Raw genomic sequence first — 16,012 nt, 5'->3', positions numbered from 1 at the left:
CACTCTACAATGTGCTGTTTACACACGGCAAGCACACTCGCAGTGCCGCTGCTCGGGAACTTCTTCAGACATGTCTTGGCCTGTCTGGCGCAGGATACGGCGATGTCACACTCTTATGACCGTGAACGGTATGACTTTATTCACCGAACTTCGTGAACAGAAATTGTAGAAGTAAATTAACCCTTTCTGACCGTGTGATTTCATTTGGAATCACAAGCTTCCTTGGCTTTCATAGCGCACATATCGTGCCGAATGATTCCAAGTTGCCTCATACGTTGTAGTTATAGCGCCCTGGCAATATAGAATTTTGGAAAAAAAAAAAAAAAAAAAAAGGATTTTCTTACTTCCTTAGACTTCAACATATAATGAATTGAAATAAAAAAAAATCATTTTCAAAATAATAATAATAATAATAATAATAATAATAATTCAGGTCAGAAATGGTTAATATAACAGCGTGCCTACATAATGAATAAAATTACGCTACTATCAACATCACAGATTAAAAAAAAAAAAAAAAAAAAAAATCACTCGTTCTAGAAAGGGTAGTTTATAGGGAAAGAAATAACTTGTTTTGTAAGTGACAGACCAAAACGTCAGAGATGACAATACTCAACAGTATATTTCATTAAAAGAAGTTTACAACAGTTCAAGTTTCGTTATTACTTAAGGATCACTGCGAAAACATTTTTTTTAAACATATGTACACAATATAATATGGGATCCGAACTAAGTGAGTTCTCTCTTGGAATCCAATTTGCGTTCCCTCACGAAAGGAAAGAACACCAATCAGTTAACTACAGCAGAGCTCACCTCAATAATAAAATAGGTGGAATGTATTCCACTTCCAAACATCATACCGGAGTTTCAGGAAAGCATATTTACGTATTTGCCGAGATATAAGACGCACTCCATTTCCTGTATTCAATTTGAAATTATAGATATTCACTAAGTTTGTTTTAAAGAAGAAACATATGTGGAGACAACAGCGTGTCTGGGCTTGTCTATGGCGCATGTGCGTTCAGAGAAAGTATACTTACAAAGGGCATTCAATAAATTTTGCGCAGCTAAGTTATTTTTATAAGTTGCAATATGATGATGAAATTTTAGGTGGACATACTTTGATCCTTTGGATTCAAAACAGTAATAAGTGTTGTTTTCTATTGTCCACAGTTAAACCAAAATATACACTGAAGTATATATCAGAAACCGAGAACGGTCTGTAATGGAATTCCTGGAAAACTGGTGATGAATCAGCCATATCACTTCATAGGAAGTTGCTTTCGGTTTATGGGGATCACACATTGGACCGCGCTATTACTCACGGTTTGTTGCAGCGGTTTAAAATGATCTAGATCTTCCCGATCCGGCCAGAAAATTGTAGCCTCCTTCTTCTGAGTTCAGTGCGATGTCATTTCCAGACTTCTTGGAACACGGCTCCCTAATTAACCCTGCAAGGTAAGGTCATCAAACTCCATCATGACAATGCCAAACCTCACACAGCCATGGCATAGCAAAAAAATCATGAAAATGGGATGGAAATTCGTTCCTCAGCCTGCTTATAGTCCGGGACTTGGCTCCTTCGGATTTCTTCCCGTTTGGTCGTCTGAAGGCCCACCTGCGAGGAAGAACATTCGACGGTGACAAGGCCCTCATTTATTGGTAAAACAATACTGTAAAAGTCAGCCACTTGAATTTTACCAAAGTGCATCCAAGGCATGGAAAGAACTTTGGATGAGATGCGTCACAGCAGATGGAGGCTACATTGAGTGACTTGGTCTTGTACCAAAAGGATCAAAGTATGTTTACGTAAAATTTCATTATCATATTGCAACTAAACAATATTATAACCATCTATTCAAAACTTATTGAACGCCCTCTGTACTATGAAACAGTAAATTAAACGGACTGTATTCAAACTACGTTTACCGAATCAGTGAACAGTACGTAGCTGGAATTCTGTTGACACTGTGCGGAAACAAGGAAGACATCAAAAAGCATATGGAATATTTATTGACACTGAAATAATTAATATATGTGTATCGGAGTGTGCGACGTACTCCATTTTTGGATTTACTTTCAAAACAAGAAAAAAATGCGTTTTATCCGGCGGCAAATACGGTAAATTTGTGTTTAAGTAATTCATGATTACGTATCACAATTTGCGTTGTTCTAAACTCCTACGGAGAACTTCAATGTGATGATATTGATACGGTTTCAAAAGTGTTACGTAAGTAGCATATGCACTGCAGAAGCTTATTATTGCTTTTAGAGTTTGTTTCTTTATATTTTTTTTCTATAGTAAGCTGACGAAAACATTTCTACAGTTGAAAATAAACAACATAAACAATTATCAACCTACATCATACATTGGTTTATTAACAGAAATACTAATACGATACTCTTTGCATATCGTATCCTCAGTACTGTTCAATGAGAGCTCATAATCATAGCAGTTCATACATGGCGGCATTTTCGTACTAAGAGATATTTCACCAAAATTAAATAGTAACTCATTTGATGAAGTATTCACATAGATATAGAATACAAAATCTTATACATAAGAGTAACATCCTAAAAGTAGTATCTGTTTCATAAAAAAGTGCAATACCGTATTTATGAACTCAACTTTACACATAATAATGTAAGCCACTTGAACACCAATCTTACCAGTAAACTCAGAGAAAGTACTCCCCATACCCTCCTGTATTTTCTGTCGTTAAGTTTAAGCAAACATGTTAATCGTCGATTTTCCTTTTTTATTTAAAGTGTATCATCAAATATTTTAATCACTGATGTACATAGCACAAAATAATGATATTCAAGCATGACTACCATTTTGGTGCATTATTTCAATGCCAAGGGTCCAGTATTACTGGTTTGGCAGAGCCAGTGTTAAATTAGATGACGGTGAAAAATTTCGTAGTGTGAAAAAAACACCGACCATGATGCTGCTAAAGAACTGCATGAACGAAGAAATGCGGAAATAAGAAAACCGCCACGGTTTTTCTTCAATAGATACCCTGTGTCGTTAGTAATACCCCAACTCGTAGAACGAAAGAAAGCCATTGAGATACTAAAATTGATAAGTAACCAATGATCCGTCAAACCGTTTATTTGCTAAGAACAATGACTTAGCAAAGATATCAAAACCGTTTCAAAATCTTGTATATCAGACAAAATATATCCATACTGTAATTTTTAGAGTGCACATTGACTTCCAAAAATAGCATAATATCTACTTAAACTGACATTGATAATTTGTATTAGTTTTTATTTTGAGCTATAAATAAATATTACGCGCTATTTTTGACATATACGTATATCGAGGAGTGAACAATGTATTGTATTTTGTATAATCTTTGACGAAAATGCAATGTGAGTGTATGAATTTCCTGACAAAATATTTATACTACCAGAAGTGCTGCCATCTGTTTTCGAAGTTCTTACATTTGGGTCCTCATTCTGTAGCGGTTTTCACAAAATTTGACGAATGCAAATAATACAAGAAGTAATTGCAAATGTGATGACACCCATCACAAATTAAAACGCAAATTTTGCATTGTATTGGCACAAACTAGTACGGAATCAGGTCTTTGTTCTCGAAGTGATTCAACCCATACCGACACTTCAAAATAAGGCTAAACTAAATGCATCTGACACCGCGTTTGATTACTTTGCTGGTCGTTTCTCGATGCTCTTCTTTCATTCAGCAAGCGTGGTTGCTCAATCGAAGTCCACGATGTTCCTCGTCGATTATCTTTCTTTCCTCATAACCTATTAAAAATTATTTATACCATATTTTAGCCATCAAATTTACACCACATCCCTCATACTAGTCATTTGTGTTTAATTAGAAAGAAAATTAACTAAAACTCTTGGCAGCCAATCTTCTTGCCTTCGATAACTAGTCAGTAATGAAGAACTTCAGCTTCACAAATATTTTTTCTATATATGTTTTATTCAACTCAGTCTTTTTCCCACACAAAACAGAAACTCAGCAGGAAGTTATTAATATTAAAATTAATAATCTCAACAAAATGTGAAAGACGGTACCGTGTTAAAGTAGACAAAAAGCATTTTGTTAACATAGTTGTTTGATAACGGTACACGAAACAATAGCACTGGTATATTACCAAAATCACTCAGCAGTAACAAGTAACCATGACAGCTATTTGATTCAACCCCCACCGTTTTAACCACTTAGTCCAACATCCGATGGTGTTGAAGTACCAAGGTCAAAATTTTAACACATGGGTAATGCAGAGCCATTGTGTTGAACAGTCATTTTTACTGTGTACACAATTTTAATTTTTCATTTTATATGTAAATATTCCCTTACATTCTATACCAGTTTTGAAATCTTTTCTTACTTATGTCCTGACAATGCTGAGAGCTGTCAGCGAAAATTCGACATTTAACATGTTTCCTATAGGAAATACCGAAGAGCAAGGTAAGCATCTTCTCAGTTTACTGACCACATTTTACGTTACTTGTTTATATAATGCTGTTGATATTTCAGAGCTTACTGTTCCTTGTTACACGAGTTACCTTGTTTTCTTGGCGATTTTATGGTATGGAAATGGACCACTGACTCAAACAATGGCTTCCAATCACTTACACGCATTTGAAGAACTTGTTAAAAATATTTTGCGAGTGAAGCAAAGAAAATAATAATAATATAAAAAACCTTTACTTTGACATCTATCATTGTATGTAATTTTAAAACATGTACTACTTTCTGGAAGTTTCTTGTACTAGATCTGAATCCAAAGAGTCAACGATCCAGGTGACTCTTCTCTTTTAACGTTAACAAAATCCTGAAGTGTCTGAAGGAAACAGTTGTGATATTCCTCACAAATGGTTCAGAGGCATTGTTGCACAAGAAAATTGGCATGAAGTCACTTTGTAACGGTACTGAGACATATTTCGTTGCCTTACATTATATTTGTTCACACAAAAACTATGAATTTCCTTAAGAGAATTGATGTGAAATAAGTCCCATCCATCATATAGACCGTAATTCACATCTTGCTTCATAAATTACATTCAGTTTATACTTACAATACTGTATCCAATTAATTTTCTTCCAATTGAATTCTCCAAACATTAAAAAAACTTACTAAAGAACAACAAAGGTACAATGTGTAAAGATATGAATGTGCAACGTATAACAACAGAGATCGGTGGGCCATCTTACTAAACCCCAAAACACTTAGTTTAATCTATCGCACTTTACTACGTTTTCTCCTCTTTATAGAAAACCTTACGCACCTTTGAATATTTAATAATAGTTTCAAAATATAGTTTTTCACTACTTTTTTTTTTCTTTTCATCTTTTCACTTCAGAACTACCTATGACACATCCAAGTAAAACAGCGATCTAACATTAATTACACTTTTAAGTTCATTTATTTAATGTAGTAAACCAATAGTATGTTGAGCTTATTTTTAGCCAACCTAGATACAAACTGTTACATTCTCTATTTATATGAAAACTAATTTCAAATCAAGAACAACTGTTTCCCATGGAAGTGTTCTCAAAAAAGTACAAAATAATCTCACAATCTGTTCAATATCACAAAATGGATATGTGAAGCTACGTGTTATCATTCCGCATTATCTTACTTAAAAATACCGCAATTCCCTCAACGAGACAAATCATTCCTCTCAGATGCCTTGCATTTTCCTTTGTTCCACAGTGTTTGGATTATTGCAATTACAAACTGCTTGCAGCATCTAGTCAACTGGCGTCATATACGCTTGCAGCAACAAGTTGTCGAGATAACCAATCCAGTCCATCATGAAGTCCAGTTCCACTCTGCGCATCACATGCTTGAATATGCCAACTTCTTCCACAACACAGTTTGTATAATGCAAATTGTTCTGTTAAGTTCTCAATTGTCATGCAACCTGGTATATCCTGAAATACATTTTAAGGAAATAAGACATTAGTTGTATTACAATGGGATAACAAAAATGCCTCACAACTTATACAAGTGGCCACTTATATTACGTTTCAAAATATTTGATTTATCTCTTATTAACGTGGGAGACGATTATACTTACGATAAATTAAAATCGCTAGAAACTACCGAAGAATTAGATTAGTACAATACTATGTTTTCAGTTATATTACCAGCGTGAGTGATAAGTTCATTACTTTCTAACTATAAAAGATTAAATTGTGCAAAAAGCGTGAAGGCATAATTTTTGCAAAGCTCTTCCGAACACAGTTGACGAAAGACAAGTCAACGTTATTCTGCAAAGCAAAGTCTATTATGTTGACTGTCTTCTGCCAAAGTTCCATGACAGCCACAATCTCACAGAGATATCATTCAAGAGATTTGGAGGACAAACCAGCACACACTGTTTTCCATATTGCTAACTGTTTCATCGTCATTCTAGGAAAAGCGAAGGGAGCTAAGTAAATGATAATATGGACGGGAACAAACTCTATACTGTATGAGGATGTTCTACCAATTCAAATTTCTGCAATTCCTAGATTTTCTGGAGAATTAGCTGTGAACGATGGTACAGAAGGGAAGATATGTATATTTTCATGAAAGCATAAAAGAGAAAAAAATGAACATCCAACCCTGCTCAGAAGGTACATATTAGCAGCACGTGTCGAATCAGCTTGTTTGTTGTGCGATGTTTTGCCTTCAGGCGAACTACTGGCGATCGACTAGATAAGAGTCAAGAAAGAAAGAAAAAGATATGCTTATTTAATGGAGATATGCTTACTTCTTGGCATTAAGTGTTTGAAAACCAAAACTGTTCTAAATATCCATTTTCTAATTTCCATAATAAGAATAAAAGGAAATGTTAATTCTCATATGTACGAAGAAAGAAAGAAAAAAATATATTTCACACAGATAACAAAATAAAATATTCTACTTAACTACGCCTTGGCCTTGTGTGTTTCAAAATTGTTCAGAATGTTTTTCCTTATTCCAATAGAAAAATGATGGGATAAAAAAGAATTGTTAATTCCCATAGAAAAAGAAAAAAAAAATAATTACACATTAAACAAAAAGAACAAGATAAAATATTTCAGTCTGCCTTGGCAGTTCCAAATGCTTAGAACTATATTTTTTCCTTCTGCTCGTGAACACTTCATATCTTCAAACTAATATTAGTCTTGAACAAAACACTTTTCAATAAACATAAAAATCTTATAATTTTAAACCTAATAGCGTGTCCACGAACCATGATTATTTATCACCACATTGGTTACAGGGGGCATTGAATCAATTAGTGACGAAGGAAGACAGGAATGGGAAAGGAAGGAAGTGAACTGAGACCTGTATGTTAGGTGCCATCCCGGCATTTGTCTGGTATGAATGAGGAAAACCGAAGAAAAACCTCACTCAAAATGATTAGACTGAAAAAGCTGATACACCTTTTCGCCCAAGTGTCCCCATACACATAGTGAATGAAACATCTTATTTCTCAACACTTTCAATCCACAGTTTTGTTGGAGTGTTTTATATGAAATCTGATCCTTGATTATTTAATGGAAGATGAAAATGTCTGGGTCATTGTCCATCTGAAAATAAAATTTTTCGTTTGGTGTGGGCAGCATAATATTCAACTACAAAGTCTTTCTTATTTCTGTTACCTAAGGGTCTTCCTGTTACCTAATTTTTTTTTTTTTTTCAACTACTTCCTTCAAGACTAAGCACGATTTTTCCTTAACCTTCTAATCTCACTTATAAAGAATTTGTGATCCAAACTTCCCCCTTAACAAAGAGAAATAATGAAACCTGTTGACTTAAACGATTGAAACAATATTACGATTTCACGAGCAGCAATTACGCAATAGTTGATTAGGATATTTAAAACACAACCTACATGATAGTAGAGATGCTACAACTATATGATCTTTTAATTGAAATGTATGACGAATAAACGAAACGCTATAATACTGAAAACTAATACACATGCTATTTACTCATATGTGTGTTATTGTGTGCAGAAAGTAGTGTTGCTGAGGAAACGACACAAGAGGACATCGTCCAATAGAAATAATTAAACCTTTTTGAAAAGGAAATTGAATCTCCATCATACGTCACGAGACGAGAGAGCCCCCCGTCGTGAACATCACTAGCAAAAACCACGAAGTTCACGTCGTTGTTGATAATGGTATGTATGCGTTTCGAATATAAATAACCCTCACAACTATACTGATGTAATCGCAGTCTTCATTCTTGATATCTAAGCATTTGAGATTAAGAAATAAACGCTCATACCTTGTTCTGAGAGATCATATGTTTAACCCTGTAGCTGTAAGAGGTTCTAAAAACAAAGATAGTTAAACAAAAATGCACTGTTTCTGGGTATAACTGGGTAATATTTACTGTTGTCTGGGTTTAACAAACGGTTTTGCAAACTGAAAATATTTTAACAACCGGTTCTAGCGAACCGGCTGAATAGCACCACCGGACCGCGGGGAATTCCCTCGTAATAGTCAGAGTGCTCATCTTCGGAACGGGAGACCCGGGATCGATTCCTGATGGTATCTTATGTGGTTCAGATTCCACGTTAAGATATAGGTCTACGTCTTACATTGCCTCGGCGCTGAACAGAATACTAAACTCCAAATCAATCCACCAGCCAATCAATCGACGTCGGAATCGGGAGCGCCTTTCCGTCATAATTAGAGTATAGTGGCTCAATGATAGAGCGCTAACTTTTGGTTTCAAGGTCATAGGCTCGATTCCAGGCTATACTATGTAAGTTTGTGTTGAACAGCATTGTGTCCATTTGTTTCTAAAAGTTCTTTATTGCCTCCCACTTCATTCCTCAGTTCCTTTCATTAATCATTTCGTTCACTCATCATCTGTTTCCTTTAGTCTCCAGGACATAATCGTGCGATGTTAGAATTTCCATTTCATTTCATAGTATTAGACCAATAATGCAGTCTTGAATTTCCGAAATCACTTTTCATTGTTCACTCCTCAATTAACTGTGGTAGATCATTAGTATTTAGATATATAAATTAATTATAATAGGCAATCTGCCACTTGTAAACTACTATGCATGAATTATTTGTTTTCCTCGAAAACAAATTCAAGTATTGTTTTTCTTCTCTGTCTAAAAGCACTGAGCTTAGTATCGAAAAGAACACTGCTTTACAGCAGATACTGGCTTTGTTTGGAAAAGCTGCTTACACACCTCACGTGAAAGCAGCAAGTCTCTCGGAGAAGTTAACTCATGTGAACAGGGTTTGGAATATTTTCTCCTCTTGCCCGGCTGACTTATTTCTTTCGTGACTGTACGGGACATTATCGACTTGACACAGAATCCTCTTCCTGTTGATCAAGGCTGGATCGCATCTGCCTCACATATCTGTTGCGTAACGTCACGGACCCATGTCGTTATTTAACCGACTCTTAGCCTGGTCGTAACTACCGATATCTACCAACAAAATATCGCAGTTCATGAAGACTACGATACATGGTACTTTGAGATGATCTTATCTACGTTATCAATCGACGTACCTGTGTGTGGATTGGTCGTTACAGTGTGTTCCAAGTGGTTCCTTATGGCAACTGGTCTCTGGCCCAAAGTTTGTTTCTAACGCTCGTGACGCCTGATTGAATCGTATAAACCATTCTTGGGCTGTTCGAATATTCACAGTTTTCACCCTTCCACAGTAGAAATTTCCTTTGTAGTTTCCGTAGTTTTCACCCCTTTCTTGGAACAACGTCTTTGCAGTGAACGAACAGCCATTTGAACGAGCCCCTGTATGACCATCTCAGTCTAACTGTGATGCGAAGATGCGCTATCCACGTGATGACTGACACAACATCATAGTCACGAGCGGTGTTTCCACATAACAGGAACAATAATATATTTGGATGCGTCTAAAAAGGAACGAACTTATGACTCAGCCTAATATTAGTATTTATACACTTATCAACAATAGTACTACCTTCAGATTTTAAACAGTCGAAACCAGCTTCTGTACAGTTACAATCGCTTAGCAGATTCCCTGTGATGGTTTCTATTTCGCCAGTCATCTCATATTAGTTCAAGGTAAGTTACTGACCTCCTACTCCCACTAGTTCTTCTTAAATACTAGGATGCATTTCATAAGAACTATGCATTTAAAAGAATTATCTTCAGTTAAGTATACTCTTATCATCCAAGTGAAAACATACAGAAAATGGAAATAAATTATCTGTTGTTTCTTGGAGCTTGGTTACGTTGATTTTTATATCTACACTAAGTAAATACGTATGAATATATGTTACAAATTGAGATTATTATTATTATTGCTCCTATTCACTTTTGAGCATCGATAGAAGAAAGTATGGTGATCGTAACAAAAAATTAAACTCGAGTTTTCAACAAATTTACATATGTCACGGCATCTACATGCCGAAAATGTGATTTTTTGATGACGTTCGTCTGTACGTCTCAATGTATGGTCACTCACCTTTTTGAACGATTCTCCATAAACGTTTCTCCAATTTTCTCCCTACCTCCAATTATAATAGTTTTTTGGAGAGTGAAAATAAATAAATACAAAACATCACTATCTTACGGTATTTTGTTTTTGATGACAATCCTATGACATAGTATAAGCCATTTTTCTATGAAAAATTCATAAGAAATACAGTAATTTATTCTAGAAGGTAAGCTGTTTTGCAACGATTTTCTCAAAAATGACTCGCTCAATTTTATTCATATTTCATTAAAGTGCCCAAGTCACTTCTCAACCATTCTCAACACACTTCTCATGTGTTTCATCGTGTTACTTTGAGTACTTTCGAAATATTTGCGGAGAAAGTGACTTTGCTTAAAGACACTTTTCAAATCGCATTTTGACTTATAGACTATTTCCGCATGACTTCGTCTTATATTACTATAAGATGGCTCTTCTACGTCATTCCTCTCGTACGTATACATGCATACATAAACACATACATATGGCGTGGGAGACCCGGGCTCGATTCCCGACGGGTGCTCATGTGGTTCGGAACACGCGTTAAGTTGTAGGTCCACGTCTCATATGGCCTCGTTGCTGAAAGGGGCACTAATCTGAAATCAAATCAACATATCAATATACATACATAGATACTACGAAATCCAAAGAAAAGAAACATTAAAAGACAAAAGCAGTGAACGTCAAATCTGGCTCCAAATTAGTAACAAGAAAAGTTACCTATTTGCGCGAATATAGGCCACAGTACTACGTTTACGAGAAAGTTTAATTAGACAGTACTTTGATATGCATCTCTCTCCCTTAACTTCTTTAATTCTCGCATAACTAAGGGTGACTCATGAAAACGACCTTCTTTGTGATAGTGACTCTGAGCAGTATTCTGGATCATCTAGCGAGAGTGCAGATTTAGGTGCTGGTGATGCTGAGATGGTGGGAAGTAATTGTACTTGATTTGGGTGGGTACAAACAAGCTGACACAGTTCTGCGAAATGAAGTTGCTTTTCATTTTTCAAAAACAGTTACTGTATATAAATATTCCGTATATATTATGTATACTGTATAAGAACGATACGTATTCCTGTTAATAAAAATAATAAGTGAACAATTGTTTCTGTGAAAATGTAAGGTGTTACCGGTACCCAATGAAGGTGGCAATTTTTGCGAACACGATACGTTTTTCTGCTATTTTCTTCTTAAGCCTTTGATGCTTTACAAAAGTAACCGCAGTAACTTGTAATGGTATTCATTGCAACCCACAAGATAACGAGTATATGTCGTTTTCAAATTGACGATTTATAATCTGAGGGGAGAAATCTCGATTATAGGCCGCACCATGATTTTTCAAGCCAAAATTTAGGAAAAAATGCGGCCTATATTCGCGCAAATACGGTACGTGATAGTAATGAACTTAAAAGTGGGAAGGGTTTGCATATATAGACAAAAATCACGGGATGAATTGGTTGATAACAGTACAACAAGTAGTACAGATATGATTTTTATAAAATTAACTATTTTATTACTTCTTTTCTTTCGATTTCTTCCCTTTTCTGTCTGATGGAGTGTCAGAGAAAGTATGTTTTCGTCTTTTGAGTTTGTGTTACGAAGGATTATTTATACGTCATACGAAAATGTTAAGAAAAGGAAAGTAAAGAAAGGAAAAGAAAAAAATGAAGGAAACAAAGAAATACTTAATTAACTACGTAATTAATTAATTACAGAAAGTATGAATGAATATAAGTAACATAAATGAATGAAAGAAAGGAACAAACAAAAGAATAAATGAATGACTGATTGAATGAATGAAAGTACGTAAGTAGATCAATACAATAAATTTACCTGTTTATTAGCAAAAATAAGTAGTGAAGCATCTTTGAGCTCTTTTTCTGTAATTAGTTTAGTTAACTCACTGTGAGCTTCAGGTAGTCTCTCTCTGTTGCTTGAGTCTATTACAAATATAACAGCCTGTTAGAAGAAAAATCGTACATTAGCACCGTACATAATCTTCATCTTATGCATAACAGAAAAATCGCTATCAATGATAAAATATCAATAGCTGAAATTAGCACTTCAAAGGACGAAAATAAAAATGTATATTGTAAAAAATAAATAAATAAATCATTTTGCCCTTCTCTGTTACGTATGGATTTGAGTAGTAATTTCAATTCTCGACGTTTCATAAATTCGTAACATAGCAAAAAAGAGCACCGTTAGTTACTTTTGAGTTGATTTCTACAATAGTTATTAGAGACAGTGCTTCTAACTGGTGTGTCGTGTAGTTTATAAGGTGTGCCGCGAAATGTTACAATTTTAAAATCACGTAACATTTTATAATTGGTTAAAATTAATTTTGAGACAGGTTGTACCAGTCAACCCCCAGCGGCCGCAACAATGTTCAGTACTACATAGAATTACTACTTTATAGGATCTTATACATTTACACTATGATAAAAATTTATACTACTAATAGTGAAACAAGTGTGTTGTAGTATCATACAATGGTTAGTTTTTCTTGGTCTGGGGAGGCAAAATTATCTTAAGTTTTGAAGGTATTTATATCAACTTCGTAAAAAAATATATATGCTACACAATAATATGTATTATTATGCCTTTTTCTTCCCAGCATCAGATTGGTTTGCATAATATACAAATATTAATGTATCAGAAGTAAATCATTTATTAGGCACATTAGTCTCAAAATTGTACTTCCAAAGAAATAAATCACTTGTTAGGACTGCTATTCATAGAGAAATTTAAATTTATAAAACACGAAAATTAACCTAACCCCTAACCTAACCAAGCACCAATACAATGAAACCAAATTTGTTATAAAACAATCGGAAGTTTATGTAATTAAGTCTTCTTTATTGTATTACAGCGAAGGAGATGTAAGTGACCTAGAGACCTGTGTTACCACATGGTAAAAGAAACAAGCCTCTAGAAAATAGGATGTTCTAAACTTCACATTTGTTTATCACAATATTTCAGTTCACATGTAGAGGAATAATGTCAATACAAGGTTCGCTTTTGAGCTCTTTCGTGGCTAGGCGGTTAGTGTACGCGCCTTTGGCGTGGGAGACCCGGGTTCAATTCCCGGCGGGAGCTCATGTGGTTCGGATTCCACGTTACTCAGTAGGTCCACGTCTCATACAGCCTCGCTCTGAAAGAGACGTTAAACTCAAACAAGGTTTGCTCTGATATTTCTTTTACCTCAAGTTACAAATGTTTCATAAATTATAAGACATATAACTAATAAACATTTAAAAAATATAAGTAAAATTTTCGGAGAATTTTGCTTTTACTAATATGTTATACTCAGATATGTAGCTGCGTAACTACAAATACATATACAGGAAGCCTATATTATGTAGCCAAAATCCACTGGTAAAACCCTCACACCTAAACAATAAAAAAAGTCCATATGAACATAGGGCAAAAAACGCGTTGTTTCAGGTACGAGATGCCGAAATCGAGAAAATCGTAACTCTGAAGCTGCCTAGCTCGAAAACTATGAGAGATAGCAAAGGCGGTTAAAGAAATATTGGAGGAACTAGTACATTGTCCATCTAAATACCCATGTTTCAAAGTTGGGTTGTATCGGCGCACATGATTTCACAAAGGGGTGGAAGAGCGGAACCTATACAGCAGCTCCCTCTATAAAATACGTTGCGCCGATGCGTCACAACTCTAAAATATGGCTATTTAGATAAACAGTGTAGTAATTTCTCTAATATTTCCCTAACCGCCGTTGATATCTCTCATAGTTTTCGAGGTAGGCAGCCCCGATTTCAATTTTCTCGATTTCGGCATTTCGTAACTTTGACCAACGCGTTTTTCGCCCTATGTTCATATAGACATTTTTTATTGTTTAGGTGTGAGGATTTCATCAGCGAATTTTGGCTACATAATATAGGAAAACGCACATTACATCTATTTTAAGCGGCCTGTTTTATCACTGTCGCTAATACGATCATCGCTTGACTCGCGCTGAGTTTGACTTTCTTCCGCCATTTTTAACATTACTTACTTCTTTGGGCAAAGTTTCGCTCCGTTTTGCTTTGATTTTTTTAAACTTGTAATGTAGTTATCTGAGAGTGTATCACGTCTTCCATGACTTGTTGCCGATTGAAATTACGAGCTCCTGGAAGTGTTTAACAGTCCTTGTTGCGCGCTTCATAAGCCTTTTCGGACTTCTGTCCCCTTGGTAACACAGCACTGTTTACTAATATTTCTCCTTAACTAAGAATTTTATGTCAGTTCTGAGACGTAGTGCCACGGATACAGTGATACATTTGAGCAGTGTCCAAGCAGAACATCTGGAATATTTCTACGTCAATCTTATGCTAATATGCTCTGGTAGTGATTATTATATGTGATCGTTTTATTAGTGTCTCGTCGATACCTTAACTGCACATGTTAGATTTTGAACCATAGTTGTTGTAGTATAGGTAAGTAAATGAAACACGTGATTTTTTTTTTTTTTTTTTTTTTTTGTATGTATACAAGGGGCGAAAATCCGTGTTGTGAATCATATATGTAATCTACCCAAACTAACCCACCTTAACCGAACCCAACCTGTATTGGTTGATGCAAGTATGCCCACTTAACATTTCAATAAGTACAAAATAACACACAAACATAGGAGGATCAGAGGGGGGGGGGAGAAGGGCGAAGAGTCGTAGACAGCGGTACAAACGCAGTGCTGCAAAAGCCCGGTGAGAAAAAAAAAAAAAAAAAACTGAGAATTTCTTTCACTATCCCACCTCTAACCACCCTCACCAGGAGTTCATCCTGGATCCGCCCTGCACACAAATGAAAATTTTGCTGTAAAGATTTTCATACTCCTAGTGCGGAATAAAGGCTCATAATGTATTAATTCCAATTTATTACACATTAAATTCATTAACTGCAACACCGATATGCTTCGAATAACGAAGTCATTATGATAAGCAGTACGCGCCAATAACAGTCTTACTGTCCATCAAATACAACAAGCACTATTATAATTTCGTTGTCATTTGAATGTATTCAAAATGTGTCATTTTAATAACCAAATTAAAAGTTGCATCAAATTTTCAAACCAAATATAAAGTTTACCTTCCCTTATTACGATTTGCGAAAGAAAACCCACGGCATATTCAACAAATACGTACTCAGCAGGCAGTAGAGCTCCACAGACAACCGATTCAAAATGATACACATATAAACATTGGTTTGAACTTGTTCTCATCTGTTCGGAACAGGGTATTGATTTGTGTAGCAAACAACTTTTCCCCTACACCATGCTAGGGAGTTTGTAAGTTCACTTTCTACGGATTACAATTTGTTTAGCATGAAATAAATTTTTGTGTTTATGTCACGCCAGACCTGAAAATTTACCACTGTGTATCGTGAGCGTTCAGTCAAATGTGATGTCAGTCAAAAGAGGTTGGGAATCATTACTCCAAAGGGCTTGCGTTAACACATATATGATTTATTATTATTATTATTATTATTATTATTATTATTATTATTATTATTATTTGATTACTTTTTCACATTTCCCCTCTGATTCGACAG

General features: G+C 35.2%; 1 protein-coding gene across 1 annotated transcript in view; it reads right to left on the bottom strand.

Annotated features, from left to right (window-relative positions):
- Positions 1-596: 596 nt before the first annotated feature.
- LOC145673224 (E3 ubiquitin-protein ligase TRIM23-like) overlaps positions 597-16,012 on the bottom strand; it is a 37,564-nt gene continuing 22,148 nt past the window's right edge. The window contains exons 9-10 of the mRNA XM_081742715.1: positions 12,293-12,418; positions 597-5,923 (exon numbers count right to left, since the gene is read on the bottom strand). Coding sequence (XP_081598841.1) covers positions 5,744-5,923; positions 12,293-12,418 — 306 coding nt within the window. The 3' untranslated portion in view covers positions 597-5,743. The remainder of the gene's footprint in view (positions 5,924-12,292; positions 12,419-16,012) is intronic.

The sequence above is a fragment of the Thermobia domestica genome, chromosome 16, assembly GCF_964235325.1.
Source record: "Thermobia domestica chromosome 16, izTheDome1.hap1.1, whole genome shotgun sequence".
NCBI classification, from domain to species: domain Eukaryota; kingdom Metazoa; phylum Arthropoda; class Insecta; order Zygentoma; family Lepismatidae; genus Thermobia; species Thermobia domestica.
This window is presented reverse-complemented; position numbering and strand designations above follow the sequence as displayed.